The 19,676-nt window shown below is 38.2% G+C and overlaps 1 protein-coding gene across 3 annotated transcripts; it reads right to left on the reverse strand.

Annotated features, from left to right (window-relative positions):
• Window positions 1-349: 349 nt before the first annotated feature.
• On the reverse strand, window positions 350-14,652 carry LOC113947318 (arylsulfatase D-like). 3 transcript variants are annotated; one of them, XM_027643763.1, is made up of 11 exons: window positions 14,301-14,410; window positions 12,307-12,517; window positions 7,798-7,947; window positions 7,233-7,354; window positions 6,185-6,307; window positions 4,288-4,711; window positions 3,434-3,570; window positions 3,083-3,217; window positions 2,482-2,644; window positions 1,677-1,798; window positions 351-1,246 (listed from the first exon to the last, which is right to left on the reverse strand). In XM_027643763.1, exons 2-11 carry the CDS (start codon window positions 12,357-12,359, stop codon window positions 879-881), a joined length of 1,797 nt encoding a protein of 598 aa, XP_027499564.1. In that variant the 5' UTR covers window positions 12,360-12,517; window positions 14,301-14,410; the 3' UTR covers window positions 351-878. The 3 variants fall into 3 exon arrangements, with proteins under 3 accessions (XP_027499556.1, XP_027499564.1, XP_027499549.1); XM_027643755.1 differs by lacking the exon at window positions 12,307-12,517 and having other exon boundaries at window positions 350-1,246; window positions 3,434-3,564; window positions 14,301-14,652; XM_027643748.1 differs by lacking the exon at window positions 12,307-12,517 and having other exon boundaries at window positions 14,301-14,652.
• Between the last annotated feature and the right edge of the window lie 5,024 nt (window positions 14,653-19,676).

A 19,676-nucleotide genomic window follows, 5' to 3' on the forward strand; every position in this document is an offset into this window, starting at 1 on the left:
TTTTTAACTAGTATTAGCATGATCTCTTTATACAACTTGTAGTTGGTAAAAATATGTATACTGCTACTGAATATTTTTTTTCTCCAATACTCAGATGAACCTTGTTTTTCTAGGACTCACATTGAAACAGTGCAAACTATTAATCCAAAACATTTTTATTAGCATCTTAAATGCAATAAAATTGCTTTTGACAAATTAGTATGCAACAGAACCTCGTTCTGAAGAGAAAAACGCTTCTCTCTTTTTTGTAACTGTTGCAGAGGTATACTGCATGTCAACATTTTGTACTTCACAATATCTGTTATGTAGGTAATTTTTACCCAGCTAAAGCTTCAGATCACAAGTTCACAACTTGAGGACACTCCCTTACTAAATCAGATTCACTCCATCTCAAGTGTTCTTCAGCATCTCAACAATATTTCTGCAGAGACAACAGAGCAGTACAGGAAGCAATAACAACTCAAACTACTATGTTTGGATAGAGTGCAACCATGATTTGTGTACTACAGAGGCACAACTGCAAACATCTAGATTTTTATGTGAACCTAGCATTTCTTACTGCTGCCTGCTCAGCACTGTACACTAGGCTCTCTGCAGCATTCTCCAACTGTCTTCCTTGAGCCGGCATAATCTCTAGTCAGAGATTAGGCATGTACCTCTACAGTTTTCTCTTACACGCGAGACTGCAAAACCAGGATTTCCTTAAACTTTTCACAGTGGCAAAGAATGAAAGGGAAAACTTCTGATTGACATTGCCTTTTTTTTTTCTTTATTTTCATTCACTTTGTTTCCCAGAGAAAGAAATAACACAATTATTATCTGAGAGCTTTGTCAGCAGAGGACTCAGTGCCACAGAACATGTCACTAGAACACACACCTCACAAAATTCGTGTGCTGTCTCCTTCCTTATCACACCAGCAGAATGGGAATGTCCCACAGCACGGCTGCAGCCACGGCTTCCACACCACGTTGTACACAGAGAGCTGCTCTGGGACTGGAGTCAGTGTCCTGCGATGCTCTTCGATGGCTCTTCCAATCTTCCTTATGACAGTGTCAAAGAGGGGCTCAGTGTCAGCCGAGAGAGGTTTGGCTTCAGAAGGGTCTCTTGAGAGATCAAACAGCAATGGAGGGTCATGGTGGGTCACACCTTCCCCAAAACATGGGCAATTTTTTTTTCCATAACAAGCTCCAGCTCCAGGTGGATGAAAGACTGGAGTCACAAAGTGAGCCTTCCAGATAGCTCCACCTGGCAGGAAAGAAATCTTATGACACAACTACAAGACTGTAGAAAAAACCGGAAAGTTCCCTGAAGCAACAGGAATACAGCTATTTACTAAGGAGACCTCTTCTCACACACCCTGGCACCCCCAATACCACAAATCAGATTATCTGTGTAGCTACTGACTTTGAAGGTGGAAAACTCTATAAATATGAAAAAAACCACATTGAATTTCCAGTGTGGAAGTTCCTCATCCCACTTTAAGGCATTCCCTTTGTTACTTACAAAAACTTCATTGCTTTAAGACATCTCTGGCTAGCTAGTCAGTGATATGTCATGCATAACCATTTCAAGAATCTCAGTACTGAAAAACAACAGTCACACAAGAAACTTGTCAATTAGCAAGAGGAAAAAAATCATATTTTGCGGTTACCATGGAACAAACATTTATACTTACTGTCCTTTTGGTGCCACCGCACTGCATGCAAGTAGGACCCACAGTAGTGAAATAGAAACTCATGATCTGACTTTTGAGCTCTTCCTTGCAGTAAAGGCAGCAAGTTTTGTCCATCAATCACCCTAATGGATGGAGAGAAGCACAGTTAGGCAGGGACAAACCTGACAGTGAACTGCATACTTAGCACTGCTTTTGCATTGGCTGCGCTAGTGCTTGAGAGAGCACACAGAATAATTTGGTCATAGATTTAGAGCAGCCAGCAGACTGCCAAACCAATATTTACATACCTAGATTTTTTATTATTTTTTTTTCAGTTTATTTATTTTTTTCTTGTAATATCTGGCTCAACCGATTTCATTTAGCAGTACATAAACAATATTTAGAGCTTGGTCTTGCAGAAAGAAGTAATTTATTCCTTAAATCAATAGTGATCTCATAACTGTTAACGTTTTGTGACTTTCAAGGGAACTTAAAGAAATCTGTTGAGCAAGATGGGTTTAACAAACTTAGGAGGTACTTGTAAGTGTCTGTAAATTAAGTCAGTTGGTGCCAAAACAACCTCAGCCACCAAATCTTTCCTGAATGAGGCTGAACCTGTGTTTGAAACTGGCACCAGGTCCTTGGAAGGAACAACTGCTCTGGCCACATGCATGCCTATGTGTGAATATCTGTGAGAGTTTACTCACTAGTTTAAAATCTCAGGCTAGGTAGGCTTTAGGCAAAGGAGCATTTGTGGGATCTCCAAGGATGATATGAAACAGTCAATTTTTAGTCATTAGCTCTCCAGTGGTAAACACCTCCATACCTGTCCTGCGGCAGTATTCCTCCAGCCAGATGAACTACTGTGGGATAAATATCCATAAGACTTGTAGGTTCATCAATAACTGTGCCTGCAGGTAGTACTCCTGGCCACCTAAATATTCCTGGCACATGGATCCCTCCTTCCCAGCCTCCCATGCCTTTTCCGCCTGCAGTAAAATGAATCAACACATGGAACTCAGAGGCAAACACAAACGTCTTCATTGGCTTGTTTCATATGAGTGTACAGAAAGAGATGCAGGAATACGTTGCTTATCCAACAGATTCAACTCTTTGCTTTCTTTGGACTTCACATACTTAGTATTTCACATAGTTCACAGAAGAAAGGGCTGAGCAAGAGGTAAAGAGTGAGATCCTCTTAGACCAGAAAGACCATTTGGATTTTATGTCAATCACTGATTTTGGGTGGAATATAAAAAAATACAAAGAATAAATTGTTGCAGCCAGTCCTGACACAACGTACCCTTACTCTATTCGGTTATATTTCAAGCTAAAAATGCAACTCATTCCAGTTTTTCTAGCTTCATCCAAGCAAATTCCTTGTTTCCGATTTTAACATTCAGACAAAGTTACAGTGATTTTCCTACCTTTATAAATACCATTCCAGCCACCTAGCTGGGCAGACCCATTCTGAGCCTCCAAGTGTCCTCCGTGATCAGAGGCAAAGTATGTGAATGTATGATTTTTCAAACCTTCTTCGTCAAGCAAATCCAGAATTTTTCCTTAAATTTAAGAAGACAGACAGAAAGGTTTCTATTAACAAATTGGAAAGAACAAGACACACTTAAAATGTTTCAATAATAATCTTTCACAGTGCCCCATAAGAAGTTTTTGATAGCTTACATTTCTGTAAGTATTATTTTGGCCTTATACGTTTTTCTGCTTTAAAATATACAGCTGTATGTGTCTGAAACATATCCTTCATGAAGAATACTTACCCACCATCCAGTCCATTTCTTCTACATTGTCTCCATATAAACCATGACAGCTCTTCCCAAGAAATTTTGCCGTGGTAAAGAGGGGAGTGTGAACATGTAAAAAGGAAACAAAGAGTAGGAATGGTCCTTGCCTGTTTCTTAAGAACAAAAGAAAAATATTTTTTGTGTGTGTTTGGAATATTTTGAAAGATTTCATATCTATGCACAGACACAGACACTGGGTATAGACTATACTCACATCTAGCACATCCTCACTGTTCACAGATGAGTTCTCTTTTTGCATGAAATGTGGGCAAGAAAGATCCTTTTCAGACTGATCATTTTCAATTTCCAGTGTGTACCCAGGTATAGGATTTGCACAGTTCTTAAATAAATCAGATGCTTAACTCTGTTGACATTTTAATTAAATGCAACTGGATACAGTCTCATGTTTACTTTAATACTCGTGTGGCTTTTTTAAGATGGTCACCTATAATTTTCATTATGTTTGTTTTCGCAAAGTAGAAGATAAGAATAGTTACTTTTCCTGTACTTTAAGACATTTGGTGCACAAAATATAGAAAGTTGTGCAGGAAAAACTTGAATCTAGAAACTGAACAACCTTACTTGGCTTCCTTTTCAATCCATAAAAATAGATTTCAAGTGTTTTGATATTTTAACATGTAATAATTTCATGCATCAGACCCATTTTATCTCAGTATTTTGTAAGGTTTATGAAAAAGAACACAAATGAGGTTTGTAGAATGAAGTGAAAAAATAAGCAGTTCTCATGATACAGTTATAGTTACTAGTGAGAAAAACTCTATTCCTAAAGTGCCCAGCACATCCCAGCTCCTTTACAGAAAACTACAGACCTTTTGATAAATGATATTGCCTCCTTCAGCATGAGGAAAGCAGTCCTCTCTAACCTCATTGGCTGCTCAGTGACATCGTGGTTCCTCATCAGGATACAGTTCCAATACTGCACAAAGCCATAACTGGAATACCAAGAAATGAAGAAAAGGCTGCCCACCAAAGTAACACAGGCAATTGTCTTCCAGCGGATGGAAATCAAACCAACCAGTTTTCCAGAAGTAAGAGTGAGCACAGCAAGGGTAATTATCTGACTGTAAAGCCAAAGCTTAGTTTGCAGGGCTGCATCCAGGTCTGGAGGTTTATTTTTTTGACAGTTGTTTCGAAGTGTTAAAGGCATTCCATAAAAGTAGTCAAACCCATGATTGAGAGGATGGTGACAGTGATCATTGAAGGATTCACAGTTTACACCTTGATGCCACTTTCCTGAAGGTTTTAAAGCATGAAAGAAATTAGAACATTGCGGTGAACAACTCAAAAGGAGCTCAAGGTAACAGTGTCAGCCTCTCTTTGGGAATTAGTCGAGTCACTCAGTTTTTCCACAAAATATCCATGCATTCTCCTCATGCACAAGGATGCTGAGTGAAACTAGTGCCTGATCAGGTGAACATGATACTGAAACGGGTGATCCTCAAGTGGTCAGGCAATAAACAGATAAATTTGTGAGATTCTCAGCTCCTGAGGTGACAAGGGTCATATAAGGATAGGATTTCATTACCCTTCAGCGAGGACCAAAGAATTAAGGTACTCTAACTTGGTGATGGCTTTATTATGTTCCCTTCCAAACTTTCAATTCATAGATTAACATACAGAAGATATAACTGAAAGATTCGGTAAACTTTTGGGCAATGTTGACAAACATTTTGATCACCAGACTCAGGAAGAGGATTTCTCAAGCATGTCGCTACTCCACACAAAAAGAGAAAAAGCTGTAAACCAACGTCTTATTCTATCCCCACCCAAAACATAAAAAGAAGCTGTTTTCTGCTTCGAAAGTGTGCTGAATCAAAAGACCCTTGGTTTGCCGAGTTATGTGATTGCCAACTGATTACAGAGACAGCCAAAAAGACTACAGTTAATTAGCTTGTGGTTCAATGCCGCCACATCTATTTCTAGCACTTGGCAATGATGATGCATTAGACACAGCTGGCCCTAAATCACCTGATTTTAAAGGACACAGTGCTTACCCTATCTACCCATTTATGTGAAGGGATCCATCATGGAGTGCCTGTCACTATAAAATGTGACAGGAAAAGAAGTGAATGAAAGGGAAAAGAAATTTTGCCAGTTGATTTTAGAGATATTTGGCAAAAGAACAACAGATCTTGAAACTGTTGTGTCTGATCAAAGTCACAGACAGGAAGGTGTTGTGGGACAGTGTCTCCCTGACACCTTTGCAGTTTGGCTTCATCTGAGGAAACAGCCACCGTATCATGTCTCTGGGACTCAACAGCCTCATCTGTGAGGTGCTTGTGCTTTGTGATCTCTTCTGTGGTACAAACTTTGTTCCTTTCTCTCCCTTTCTCTTTTGTTTCTCTGCCTCTTGCCTTCTAAAGGCAGACAAAATACTTAAAGACATTATTTTGTTTGGAGCAGTCTCTGTTAATAAACAGTCTCTCTGTTAATAAAACTCTCACAAGTAAAATAAATGCTCACCATTATAATCATGAGACAGTTTTTCATTCTTCCTGTTTTGGGTAGCTTGTACAGGCATTACCATTGTGTTAAAACTGCAGTAGTTTTAGTCTTCTTTCAAAACATGGGGGGTTTCACCCACTCAACCTTTTGGAGAGGATTTGTATCTGTGACTAACAGACCATTCCATGCTAAAACAATCCCTAAATTCCCTTCATATAACTAGTTCATTCTTCAAGGTCATGGTAAAACATTTTCCCTTACCTATCAGTCCAGTGGTATAGCCTTGTTGCTGCAGCAGCCTGGCAAATGTCGTCTCATTAGCAGGGAGCCCTCCTGACCCAGCGTTCCACTGCAGCGCTCGGTACCTGTTGCTGGATGCCATCCCTGATGGAAATTGCTGTGGTCAGTCCTGTGAGCCTTTTTATCCCTGCTGGCAGAGCCTGGGCTGCTCCTGCCAATCTTTGCATCAGGAGCTCAACCTCAAGCCAGCAGAGTTCCTCATGAGATATAAAGCAAAGCATGTCTGGTAGGCAGTCACATCCCGTTATCAATAGTGTGCCTTAGGTACTTCAGGTACTCAGGAGTTGTATTGCAACACAAATATTGCTTGACACCACTTTTGACATCAAATTGATAATAAATCAATGGTGATTGTATATAGTAAATTTTATTTTCTGACTTTCTGAGTATCTGTGAATAACAATCTAAACTAGGAGATAACAGCTGCATTTCCGTAACTCAGAGGGATGCTGTATCATGTTAGGCAGGAGACAGTTCACCAAACATACACACTGAGTTTGCACTTAGTTCTAAAAAGTAGGTATCTAATTTTCCTATATACCACCTAGTGAGAGATGAATATCTATAAAGTTCTCCATAAGGCACCTTAGAAAGGTGGGGAATGAATCCAACCTCCATTTTTACTGGAGCTTTGTGACTTTGTGCAACATGTTGGCAATGAATCTGCCCATTTCTCTTGAGAACCCCGTTTTAAACCCTTACTTATAACCATAACCATCAAGAGGGATTCTGGCAGATTGCACCCCAGGCTGTGTTGCAGTAAGGAAGTGACAGGTATTACTGCTGTTGGATTTCTCCATACCTATTTATTTTCATTATTTAAATCTCCTACATCCTATAAAGTAAGGCTAAAGTCAGCTGTCAGCTGGAAAGAAACTTTGGGCATCTAGCAGCGCATTTTCTGTCTCAGGTTGAGAAAATAGCCTCAGTTCTCCTATTCCAGTACTTATTGGCTATTGTAGTTCCTCAGTACCAGGCAAAGAAATTTGTAATTCAAAATGGGCCAAACCTGATCTAATGGGGTATCTGCCAGTGAGGAAAGCTGCTCTGCTCGGAGTGCAAAGCGAAGCTGCGGCAATGTGTTGAGTAAGCTTCACTCCTTCTCTTGCCAAGCGGTCGATGTTTGGGGTCCTAAAAAACAGTTACAAGTTTAAGAGAAGCAAGGTAATCTGAAGTTTGTTTAAGTAAATTGTCAAGAAGGCACTGGGTGAATAGTGTAAGGCTTAACTATGCACGGAAAGGAACGAAGAAATTCATGCATGAGAAGAAGAGAAAACAGTAACTGTAGTACAAAAACAAGTGGTTGAGGAATTAGCACATTTTGAGGTCAAGGGGAAAGGGATTCCCAGAACAAACTTAAAAACAAAATGAAAATATTATACTTCTTTTCTTTCACTGCACGCTGTTTATTTAGGCCCCAATACTATGCACATATATACAAGTACTTAGATACACAATTACTAGAGTCTTGAATTAAGAGATTAAGAACATTTATTTCTTTTTTTTAATAATTAGGCTTAATTCCCCAGGATAGGTATTCTATAGTGTTAAATCTATTATACGAAATATTTTACCTCATGGAATTGTTCCCATAACAACCTATATCTCCAATGCCAAGATCATCAGCCAGAAACAGAAGTATATTGGGTTTAGAGTCCACAGCTGCACTGAAGCCAAATGTGTTCCAGAATAAATATGAAGTCAATGACATTAGGAGGTACCTCCTGAAACACAAAAAATTACTTTTTATATGCATAATTTGTAAGTGTAGGAGAGTATCAGGAAACTTTATTGGCCAGCCACACTTTCAGAGGGAAGCAGAGGAACAGAATTTTGCTTCCGGTTTCACTTCTTCCATCTCAACAACTGAAATAACTCTAGCCACTGAGGCCACAGTAGCCTTTCTATAGCACAAGAAACCCTGTCATTCATTTGGCTCAGGAATTTTCATCTTGAATCAGTTGCATAGGTTTAAAAATGTATCAAAAACTTCTAGGAGCTGAGAACAGTTAGTGTGGCATTTTTTGAATATCTTGTCTCCAGTGAGTAAAGCAGTTTTAATTTTAATTTGGAAAATTAAAGGAAGGGAAGTGGAAAAACCTAAACAATATTTCCCTTACAAATCAAGAACACCTGAACTTGAAGCCATCTCCTCTTCTACCATTGTAAGATGCCAACCAGGCCCCATACCAGCATCAACTATAATAAATATCTAGTGTAAAAAACCTAGGATTTACATTTTTACACATAAGTACCAGAATTTTTATATAAATATGTCTAGAATGTGTTTCTCCAATTAAATATTGCTCATCAATAGCCTTAAAACCTAATCTTGGTTGGATATTTTCGGTTATCATTGCAATATGTACTAACTTTGCAAGACATGGGGCAGCAGCAAACCTCTAGAAAAGACTGAGACAATGTTTTTGAATGAATTGGTAACCATCACCTCTAACGGGCAAACACAACACATGGGACTATCTATAAACATGACTGTGATCACCCAGTTGTAAATAATTAACCAGTAGCTATGGGAATTTTATTATCCAATAGCACAGTTCCAGTTCTTTGGGTTTTTTTTGTGCATTCTACTACTAAAGTACAACAGTGATGTACAGAATTGTGGTGAAAGATTGCATGAGATGCACTGTGGGCTATTTCCGTGTCTACAAGGAATATTCATTTTAAGGAAAGGAGACTTTTCTGTTTGCCAGTGTTGTATCTCTTAAGAGTTTCAGGGCATAACACTGGCATAGTGAATCCTAACACTGGCATAGTCAATCCTTTCAGAGTGCCAGTACATTCAGTTAAAGCTGCATTGGGAAGGTCTCAAAAAGGACCCTGACAGCCCATTTCAGTCACTCAGGCATTCTTCTTTCCAAGATGAGGACAAGAGTAGTGCTCTCCAGCTCTGCCTGTCTTGTTAAAAAAAAAAAAGAAATGGGGTAAAAGATAAAAGCAAATTATGAAATCTCCTTTTACTTATGTCTGCAGTCCAATGCTAGCACTTAGTTTTCTCATGCTTAAGTGCTGGATACTTTCTGATCCCTATGATAATCCTGCCTGTGGATTAATATAGGGTCAAGAACAAATTCCATCTCAGTTAACATACTGCTTACAGTTCCAAGTCCATATCCTAAGCTGTAGCATTATTGTACATTATAAAATAACCATAGTTAGACCTCAAAGTGATCATCTTTCAGCAATACACCGAGGGAGACTGAAAATATATTTAGTTACTAAACACCAATAAACCTTGAAAGCAATAGGGAAAGAGAATAGAGTACACAACATACATAAACCTTTTCAGAATTACCTAGAATACTATTTCTGGAAATAATCATATTAGAGTCATAGCAAGAGGCTTCCACTTGAGATAGATCTCCTTGCTTAAAAACATGAAGATATTAAAAAAACCCCACAAACATTTGTCAGCTAGTATTACTAAGGGACTTTACAACATCTGCGTAATGAATCAGGTAAGTGCAAAGCATTAGGAAAATACAGGCAACTATTATGTAACTTTTGTTTACAAGATGTAATATGCACACCATAACTGAGCTCCCGCAGTGATCTTCAGAGGATAAATTAGAAACTATTGGCACAGGCAATCAGATGTTGAAAAATACCTACTAAACTATAAAACATGGTGCCTATGTTTGCCTTAGAATTGTTTTCTAAGGTGATACTGCTGTTCTCAATGAACACTTAGAGAATGACAGCATTATGAAATGATAGCACCCTTCTATTCAAGAAATCTGCTCCTTCAAGATTTTACAGGGAAGCTGTATCTGTGCAAGAGCCTTGCACCTTAGACTACTTCTGTGGGAGTTTTTACAAAGGGAGAGACAACTTTAGCACTGTGGAGCCCACAGTCAGGGACAGATTAAAAAAAAGGGAGGGGGAAACAATGATGACGTGATTTTTAATGGAGTTTAATTTCCTAAATGAGGTTACCCTCAAACAACAACTTGAAGCAAATGAAGTATCAGGAAAAGTGATGCATTTGAGCCCAGGGTTGCTTCAGGGAAAAAAAGGCTATTCAATTCAAATAAAATAATTTTAATTCTTCGAAGTACAAGCAAATACATTAAAGGAGAAGCCAGAAGCTTCTCATCTGAATAGAATGGCAGCAATGGCCATGTAAGGTAGCAGTCCAATCCTGAAAATAAATTAAGCTTATACAAAGCAAGGAATTGAGCACAGGCAGCAGTGTGATGTCAGAGGTAAAAAAAAAAAAAGTTCAATCAATCCTTCTATCCTTTTACAAGGGAGACCCTATAGCTCTCTACAGCTACTGGAAAGGAGGCTGTAGTGATCAATCAACAAGTGAAAGGATAAGAGGAAAGGGCCTTAAGTTGTGCCATGGGAGGTTTAGACTGGATATTAGGAAAAATTTTTTCACAGAAAGGGTTGTGAAGCATTGGAACAGGTTGCCCAGGGAAGTGGTGGAATCACCATCCCTAGAGGTATTTAAAAGATGTGTAAATGTGACACCTAAGGACAGTGTTAGGGTAACAGTTAGACTCAATCTTTGAGGTCTTTTCTAACCTAAATGACTATGATTTTACCTCATAGACATGAGCACTGATGGGTTCAAACTGTGTCCTAAAAAAAAGTGTACTATTTAAAAGTGAAGTTTAAGAACTGGAGAAGACAGCAGAGAACCACAAAAATAATTCAAGAGTGGAAAAATATTTTTTATTGTGAGATAACAAAAGCTCATGCATCTTAAGTGAAAGAAAGAAAAATATTCTAAAGAAACATAAGTTATGGGACTCCACAGAGTGGCAGTCAGTCAAAATTTAACAATTTACACTAAACATGATCAGAGCAACAATCTGATATAAACTCCTACTGTAGTATCTTCCTCAGCAGCCACTTTGTGAGACAGCTTTTTTAGAGCTACCCAAAGGAGCTCAATTAAAGTTAATTTTAAGATTCTTACCTAAAGAGTTCAAACAAGCTGAAGAAAACTGCCCTTGCCTTGAAGAAGCTGCTTCTCATCAAAACATTCCTTTTTTATTTCAAGAATGGTTTTTGGTTTAATACTAATAATTCTCCCTACTATATAAATTTTGGTGCATATCACCAAAAAGTAATCTTAAAATACTAATTCTGTAGATGGATTAGTTCTTGCACAGACAAAAGGGGCCCTGAATGATACCGAGTTATATTCTCACTAGAAGTCTTCCCAGACGAAGAATCACCATGGATTTCCTAGTCTTATAGACCTGATTATTCTTAAGACAATTATTGATTGCTGTCACCACTGAATTTCAGCTGAAGTGTTCTCAAATGTCATTATTATTAACTAAAAACATCGTTATTTCTTTTACAACCAGAAGTACACAGCATCAGTTATTCAGTCTAATACCTCTACATAAAAGGTCATAGGACTCTAATAATTCAGCCTAAACATTCCTGTAAAATAAGAGCAAATCTGTAAAATAAGAGCAAATAAGGTGATGTGATGTTTTCTGCATAAACAGCAGAAACTGGCCAGCATGAATTTGTGTGGACACATTGCCCCTAGTTAAACAATTTTGATTATCTGTAAACCTTATCCAAAACTTAGTCTCTTCAGCAGCTGATACTACACGTGACTGCTCTACCACTTCTTTCTCCAAATTTGCCAACTATTAATGGAGACTTAATCAACTTGCAATGCAATTCATTCGACTTGCCAGGAATGCCACAAAGTCTGAAGCTGCCTCAACAGTCACTTGAAGAGATTTAGCAAAAGAAGTTTTTGCTGGGTTTATTAAGTGGCTGAAGTAGGTGGACCTAACTCAAAATAGATTGGTAACAACTCCAAATACTGATATATAACTTTTTTTAGCCAGTTACCTTGTGCAGACTCTGGGTTTTTTTTTCAGCTTTGCTTTACAGAAAGCAAACTGCAAACCTGACACTGCTAGAAAACAAGCTCCTTCTTCCCCCGCAGCTTGGCTTCAGGTAGTTCCCCCATCCTTCAAATATTTCACTTATTGAATATATTCCCAGATTAGAGTTAATCCTTATTGATAGCTGACAGTGAAGAAAAAAAAAGACAAAACTTGCAAAGAATAAAAAAGACATACCTCCACTTCAAAAATTTCTGCTCATGACGAAAATATTTATTGAAGCCAGGCATATCCTATGTTTCACCCTTATCCCCAGAAGACTGGCATTACCACCACTCACTGGGAATCCACCAGAGTTGAAAGGAATTTTTCATTCTTAAAAATATTAAGAGAGGTCTAGTTCCAACAGAAAAATTTGGAATAAACTCTTGTCAATTGTGCTAAAACCCTGTAATTGGACACAGCAACATAATTTGCCTTCTTGTTTTCTTCGTCTGACTTCAGATACTGAAAGAAATTATTTGCACCCTGATGGAAAACCAGAACAAAACCCCAAACTTTTTAGCACTTATTTAAATATAACAAAAGTGAATTATAATTATTATATATATATATAAATATTTACAGGTGATATATTGAAGTCTCTTTCTGCTTAGCTGTTGACTAAAAATAAACACTTGCTTTTCACCTTCTATAAAAACCTGCTATTCAACAGCTTCACTTCATTAAACAGTATATTAAAATGTAATTAAAAATGCTAATGTCAGCTTGCACTATGGCTCTGGAGGAAGCACATGCCACATACTATATGCCACATACTGTTCCATCTTGTTGACCTTTTCTCTCTTCATAGCTTCTAGGTATACAGATGTTCAGGAGAGGAAAGGCAACAAGTGGGGAATGAATGAAACAAGAAATCAAAAACTCCTAGCTCATGTGAGTGCAGTCACTTGCTTAGAGCTTGCTGCTGGTAAGCCAGAAACAGGTGCTGTTCATCAACCATAATTTAAGGGATGGCCTTGCAAGAAAGACAGATGCCAGAATCAGGAGATGATCAGTAGTCTGTCTTTTTTTCCCTTTCCATTCTTCTCTCTCAAGGTGCCAGCTGCAAGAGCGCTTACTGGGGGGATGTAGCTCTTACTGACTTGAATAATATCAATACTTGTTATCTGGTACCATGATTACATCATTATATTACCACTTAGTGTTATGCATTGTCAGCAAGCAATACTCGCATGGCAAGTAACCCAAATTTTTTATTTTATTATGGTCACTATGTTCTGGCTTTGCTGCTGCACAGCAGCACCCTGCCTTCAGAGCAAAGGCAGAAGGGGATGGATGGTCTTGCTCTAGGCTGGAAATTAGCTCATGCATTTTCACATTATGATTAGCATTTACCTGGTTTAAATGATCTAATTATGCCTTCTGGCTTTAAACTACTCATCTAGAAACAAACACCTTTCCTTACAACCAGGACAAGAGCAAAACACATGGCTGGAAAATCAGAGACAGAAAGAGGGCAGATAAACAAGATCAAAAGAGCAGCAGTTACGGGCGTGGCTGCAAGAGGAATTGCAAAGAACATAGCCAAGCAAACCGGGGGCAAATCATGCTTTGTATTCATCCCTATAAATTCACAGGAGAAAAAAAAAAACGCGCCTCCAAAATCTAGAGTTTGGCTTGAAACACTAAAAGGGGAAGGAAAGCACAGCTTGTTAATTATCGTACACTGCTGATTCCCCCATCACACGCTCTAACCCTGCTCACACGTTGTTTTTGATGTTTATGACCTGCTGGACGAGCTCCACTGGCAAGTGAGGGCCACAGCTCGGCAGGGGAGGATGGGAGGGAGCAAGAGCAGAGGCAGGACACCACCCCCCAGGGAGTGCAGAGCTCTGAGGGGCAGAGTTCACTGATCCTGTGCAACTTCCCAGTACCTCCTCATGGAAAATGGGTTGGAATCTGCCTGGGAAAGCGCTGGCCTAGGCAGTCACTCCCACCTCGAGCCCCACTGTCCCAGGCAAAAGTGCTTGGCAGTGAGCTATGGCAAGTTCACTCCCTGCCCAAAAGATGGGTCAGCTTTGTATAAAGAAAGAAAGAAAAAGTCCTCCCCAAAAGAAAAACAAAGGCGAGGAGTTTTTTTGAGGGAGTGGGATTTTTGTTTTGTGCAACACTAACAACAAAACCCCAAAAGACCAAAAATCCAAAGAAACCCCTAATCTTTTACTTACTCCATGCTTACTCCCTGCAGGAGCTTTGTTCTTACTTCCCTCTTCACCTCAGGCTTTCTGATCTTTGCTTCCAAGGAGGGGTTATCAAATACGCAACTCGTATAGTCATATCGGAGTAATTGGCAGGTGTCGGTCTGCTTTAAAATCTGGGCAAAGGCACTCATTTCATCCCGCCTGCTGCAGGGGTGGGCTTCCCTGCCTTCTCCTGGTAACAAGTGCTGAATAAGGAAGAGCTCTTTAAAGCAGAAGCTTGAAGTATGCTGCTCCAACTGCCAAGGCAAATAGAAGAGCTTTAGCAGCAACTGAAAGTACATAAATCCCAGGCAGTGAGACTGTTGGCTACATCATGCGGTGTGGAAAACCACCCTCTGGATGGAAGTGGGAGAGCCGTGGCCAATGCAGAGGGTGAGCCAACCGGCCCCCTTGAAATCAAAAATCAATCGTTGTACTGTCATGCTGGTGTGTGCATGCCAGTTCTAGCAGCCTGGTAATTCCCTGGTATGTTAATATCGTTCCACTGTTTCTTAAGTTCTCTCCTGTGCCAGTACTAATACAGATGTAGTTGCACAGACTGGCTTGCCATGCATCTGTACAGTCCCATAGGGGCACTGAACTCCTCTTTTTACTGGCTATGTGTGCTTATGGCGATTTAAAAAGGGGATATAAAAATGTTGTGCTGTAATCCACAGAATAAGGGCTTTATTCAAAGAAAGGCAGAAAACAGGATAGAGGTTCTTGGTGTAGACATATTCTTGTTTGGAGGCCAAAATAAATATTAGTACAAAATACCATGGCAAGGAGGAGAAAATGGAGCTTATTAACCAGACCCTGATAATTACAATGGTATTCACAGCATCATTGATGTGTGCAGTGCATGAAACTCAAGGGGAACATTAGGGTCTTAAATGTTTATCTGCATATAGGAGTAGTAACTGCAAAATTTTCCTCAAGAATTTCTGCCCAAAGAAGTAATTGGTAGAAGTAGCTGAAGCTGAGAGAAGCCTATGAAGTGGGGCGAAGAATGAGACTGCAAGGAAGAAGCCTTCAGCTGAAATTAGGACAAGGGCACTCCTGAGAAGAGGAAGATGCTTGAATGCATTAAGGAGCAGATATTCAAGGAAAGATTCAGAAATACTAAGAGGAAGATTTTTTTTTTCTTGTTTTGAAGGACTTGGAAAGAACTAGGTGAAAATGGTACAATTCAGGAGGCAGAGGAAAGTTCCTGAACTCAAGACTCAAGGAAAGAATCCACCCTGCAAAGGCACAGTGAAGAAAGTAGGGATTTGGGTTTGGCCCTTTTACTCCAGAGAAGATATGATCAGACTATTTCCAACACTCATATCTGTGAAAATTCACTCTATCCAGCCAGAAAGACTTTTCCATCTTGTCTGCCTGGCCATCTCCCATAATCAGAAGCAGAATAAGGTGATGTGATGTTTTTAAAGCCCTCCTTGTCACCAGTGTGACCTCCAGAGAAATACTGAAATATGGTGAAATAGATCAACTTCAATATCTTCTAATTATGAATAATTTTCTTGATTTCTTAATTTCTTTTATATAGATTGAATAGGAATTTTAAAAAATGCTATTTTAACTTGACAATTTTGTGTTAATATTTTAGTTTGCATTTTTTTATTTAACCAGTAATTAGTTTACATTACATATATCTGTTATTGGGTTTTTTGCCTCCAGAGAACTGAAAAGTTTGAGTTTTAATCTCAGATACATTTTCTATTTGCTATTTTTTCTCCTGTATTATTTTTCATGACTTTAAATGTTATTTTTGCATTTTTGTGATTTTAATACCTTTAGCTTGTGGTTTGCAATAAGGTTGTTTATTGTTAGCCCTTCAAGACACTATATTTGGCAAGCTGAACAATATAATCCCTCAAAATGACATGTGGTTCCCAACATACTGAAATAACCAAAGCTTTAAATTCAGCCCTCTAATCATGCAAACGAAATGAGTGAGCCAATTTGCCCAGAACCTAAACATCAGTGCTTGCAGGGTCTGTATTTTCAATTGTAGAAAAAGCCTTCAAGTGCCAAGAAAGAGCACTTTGTGAAGGGAGCTCCTTGTTAGTGGTATTTTTGCTGTCACGTAGAGAGACCCAACTCCAGACCAAGACTCTGTCACACAATGCAGAGACAGAGAATGGGCTGTGCCCCTCGGCATTAAATGTTAAATTTCATTAAAATTTTTTAACATTCAAAAATGTTAATTGGTGTTAAATACTGAAGACTTCCAGTTAGTAAGAAGGTTAAATGGTATTTTTTAATCCTTTGTATCAATATTGGAATATTCTCACTAGTTATGGTTTAATTTCACAGTCCCTCATCATAATTTACAAATCAACAATGAGAAGTTGGTGGCAAAGAATAAGAGATCCAACCTACCAAGGCAAATGAAAGTTTTCCAGCTGGCTGAAATCAAACCAGGAAGTCATCTGAAGGCAAAAGTGAGTGTAATGAGGCCACTGATCTGATTTTAAAGCCAGAGTTTCACATGGAAGGCTCTCACAGTCCTGTCGGCTGCTATCTGACAACTATTTACTAAGCTAAAAGGCAATCTATAAAAATAACCAAACCCATCATTTAAAAGGTGGTGACATTGGTCACTGTGGATTCACAGTGAACACCTCGATGGTGGTTTCGTCAAAATATGAATGCTTTTAAATGTTAAGAAACAATATTTAAAATCAAGTTGCCTTCCTTAGAAGGATGCTAGCCATCAGCACTGCTGTTCCTTTGCTTGATAACATTCTAAAAGTTGCAAGGTCTCCTCATCACTCTGCAAAATAGGTCATAGACAAGAAAGGAGTATAAACCAGAATCTTGAAGAGACAGTGTTTCCAAGCAAAATAGAATATCTCTGGGTTTTTTGTTTGTTTTGTTCTGCCAACTTTAAGAAGGAGAAATGAAAATAAGTGGTGAGAAAAGAATAGCAAAAAATGCCGTTCTCCTCTTACCCTATCCTCTAGGAATGGATTATGAGATTTCATGGAGTGAGTGAACATAAGTAACCAGTTTATAAATGGTTCCTTAATTGTAGCAATTATTAATGAGAAATAAATAAACTGTCTAATGACAGAAAGTCAACTCCGTAACTGGCTCACATGTTTGAGTTTTGGAAGTATCCCAGTCTTCTGCTGAGACTAGTAAAATCCTTTATAAGAAAACCACCAAAAAGCTGTGGAGGCTACTCAAGTGTACAGTAGAAAACCACTGAAACATCAATGAGAAAATGGTGCTAATTGAACTCAAATCCTGAAAAGCGGGACAAGGAAGTGTTTGCTTTTTATATTCTACCAGCAATTTATAATAATAATAATAATTTTTAATTGCTATTTTTAGGTAGGAAAAAAATGCTTAGTTGTAAAATACTGTGTTTTGTGATGCTTAGTGGAAATTGTGAGGCAACATTGTGTTCATGCCAGTTACATGGTACAGATAGATGCACTGTGAGGGTTTTTAATGTGTTATCCTGATTTTGACATTTCTAGGTACTGCCATTGATTATTTATATTTTGATTTGCCCCTGAGATGCTATTTAACAGACACTGTCAGTCTTGCTTGAGATAGTGCTCAAGCATAGACATCACAGATATCAACTTATTAGTTTAGGGATAAAATTGTTAATTTGTGAAGCCTGGCAGATTCTCAGAATGTTGCATCACAGTGTCCACAGAAGAACACTAAGCTTGAAATACTGAAATTTATGTGATTTTAGTTGGTGATTACATGCTGAAATCAAGATGGAGCACTTGACCAATGTGTGTTCAGGAGAGTTCAAAGTCAGCTTAAAATACTCCTACTATTCTAAAGCAAAAAAAAGAAGATCAAATACAACTTAAAAAAAGAAAAAAGGAAGCATTCTTTTTCTTCTTCTCTTCTTCTGCTTCACAGATCTCCTTTTCAGTAAAACAGACAAATATTTTATGACTAATTTTTATGCTAAAATGTTGTTTTTTACGGTGTTTGAAAACATTTTAAGTATCCAAATTTAGCTTTTAGGGGTTTTGTAAGACACTCTTGAAATTCATCTTGAACACTACGTCATCTTAGGCTATGACCAGCATAATCACCTAAATGAAGACTGTATTGTGACTAAGCAGTAAAGATCAGTCTTAGGAAATGATTTGCACTGAAATAGTAGTGCATTCATTGGGTAGAAAAAAAGAAACGTGAACAGACTGATTAGTATTTGACAGTTAGGATGTTTCCAATTATGATTTTATCAAGGCAGCCTTTATTATTGCCGATGATTGTTCCACATTTAATGTCCATGTTATGCAAATCTAAATGTTTGCTGATTGTATGGCACTTTGGATATCAGCAGGGTCTGATGACTCTGCTTTCGTATACAAACACCAGTGTCCAAGACAAATCCTAGCTCAGATGTTTTCTGGTACCCTCTAGCTCCAAATGGATATTCTACAATGCTATGAAGTTTTTCTGTGCAAGAAAAACTGGTTCAATCATATGAACGCTCATATTTTTAAAGGTGTTTAAAAACTGAAAGGATGTAAAATCCCAGAGACTAAACTGTCTTGAGAATGGAAGTGAGATCTTGGAATGACTTGAGAATATAAAAAATGCCAGTCTGATTGCAGTCCTTTCAGGTAAAGAAAAGACTTCATATTGAATATGAAAAGACCTTTAAATCTATCCAAAAAAGAAACAGTTAAATAGAATACACTCAAATGGAAAAAAAAGCAGACATTTCTAACAATGGAGAAAGTTAAGCAGCAATCCACAACATGTGAAATGATGGATTTACTGAATCTCTTGAAGTTTTCACAGTAAGACTTGAGCACCTTTCTCATCAATAATACTGATGGAGCATCTGGGTGAATTATAAGTATTTGTGAAGTGCATGAAGTCACAGCATAAAATAAAACTCTGCTTTTAAGCTGTAGGGCTTTGTTTACCTGTGGATTTCCTGATGGCTGAATTGTAGGAAGTGAAGGAGGAAATAAAAATAAACCAAATATTTATCAAGGAAGATGAAGAAGAGAAACAGGTCCTAGCACAGTAGTTAGAAGAACAGTTAAAAACATGTGAAGTAAAGCAAATGGGCAAATTCTGTTCTTAGATGCCTACATATTCAGATATACCAGTGTAAACATGTCTATGTGAACAGATGAATTTTATACCCTACAATGAAAAGCATTACCTGCAAGGCCATTTAATTAGGAACAATTCTTTTAACACAAAGAAGAAAAGAACTGCAACAAAAGAAAGAGCAAGAGTGAGGAGATAGACCTAAGTAGCTCTGGCTCTTTGGTGGAGTAGAAATGTAACTTGAGAAGCAAGAAATGCCTTTATTTTGCATTTCTTTTTTCCATAGTAAATTATCATTTGTTTTCATAGTTA

Source organism: Corapipo altera, unplaced genomic scaffold, assembly GCF_003945725.1.
Source record: "Corapipo altera isolate COAL_440 unplaced genomic scaffold, ASM394572v1 0, whole genome shotgun sequence".
Lineage (NCBI taxonomy): Eukaryota > Metazoa > Chordata > Aves > Passeriformes > Pipridae > Corapipo > Corapipo altera.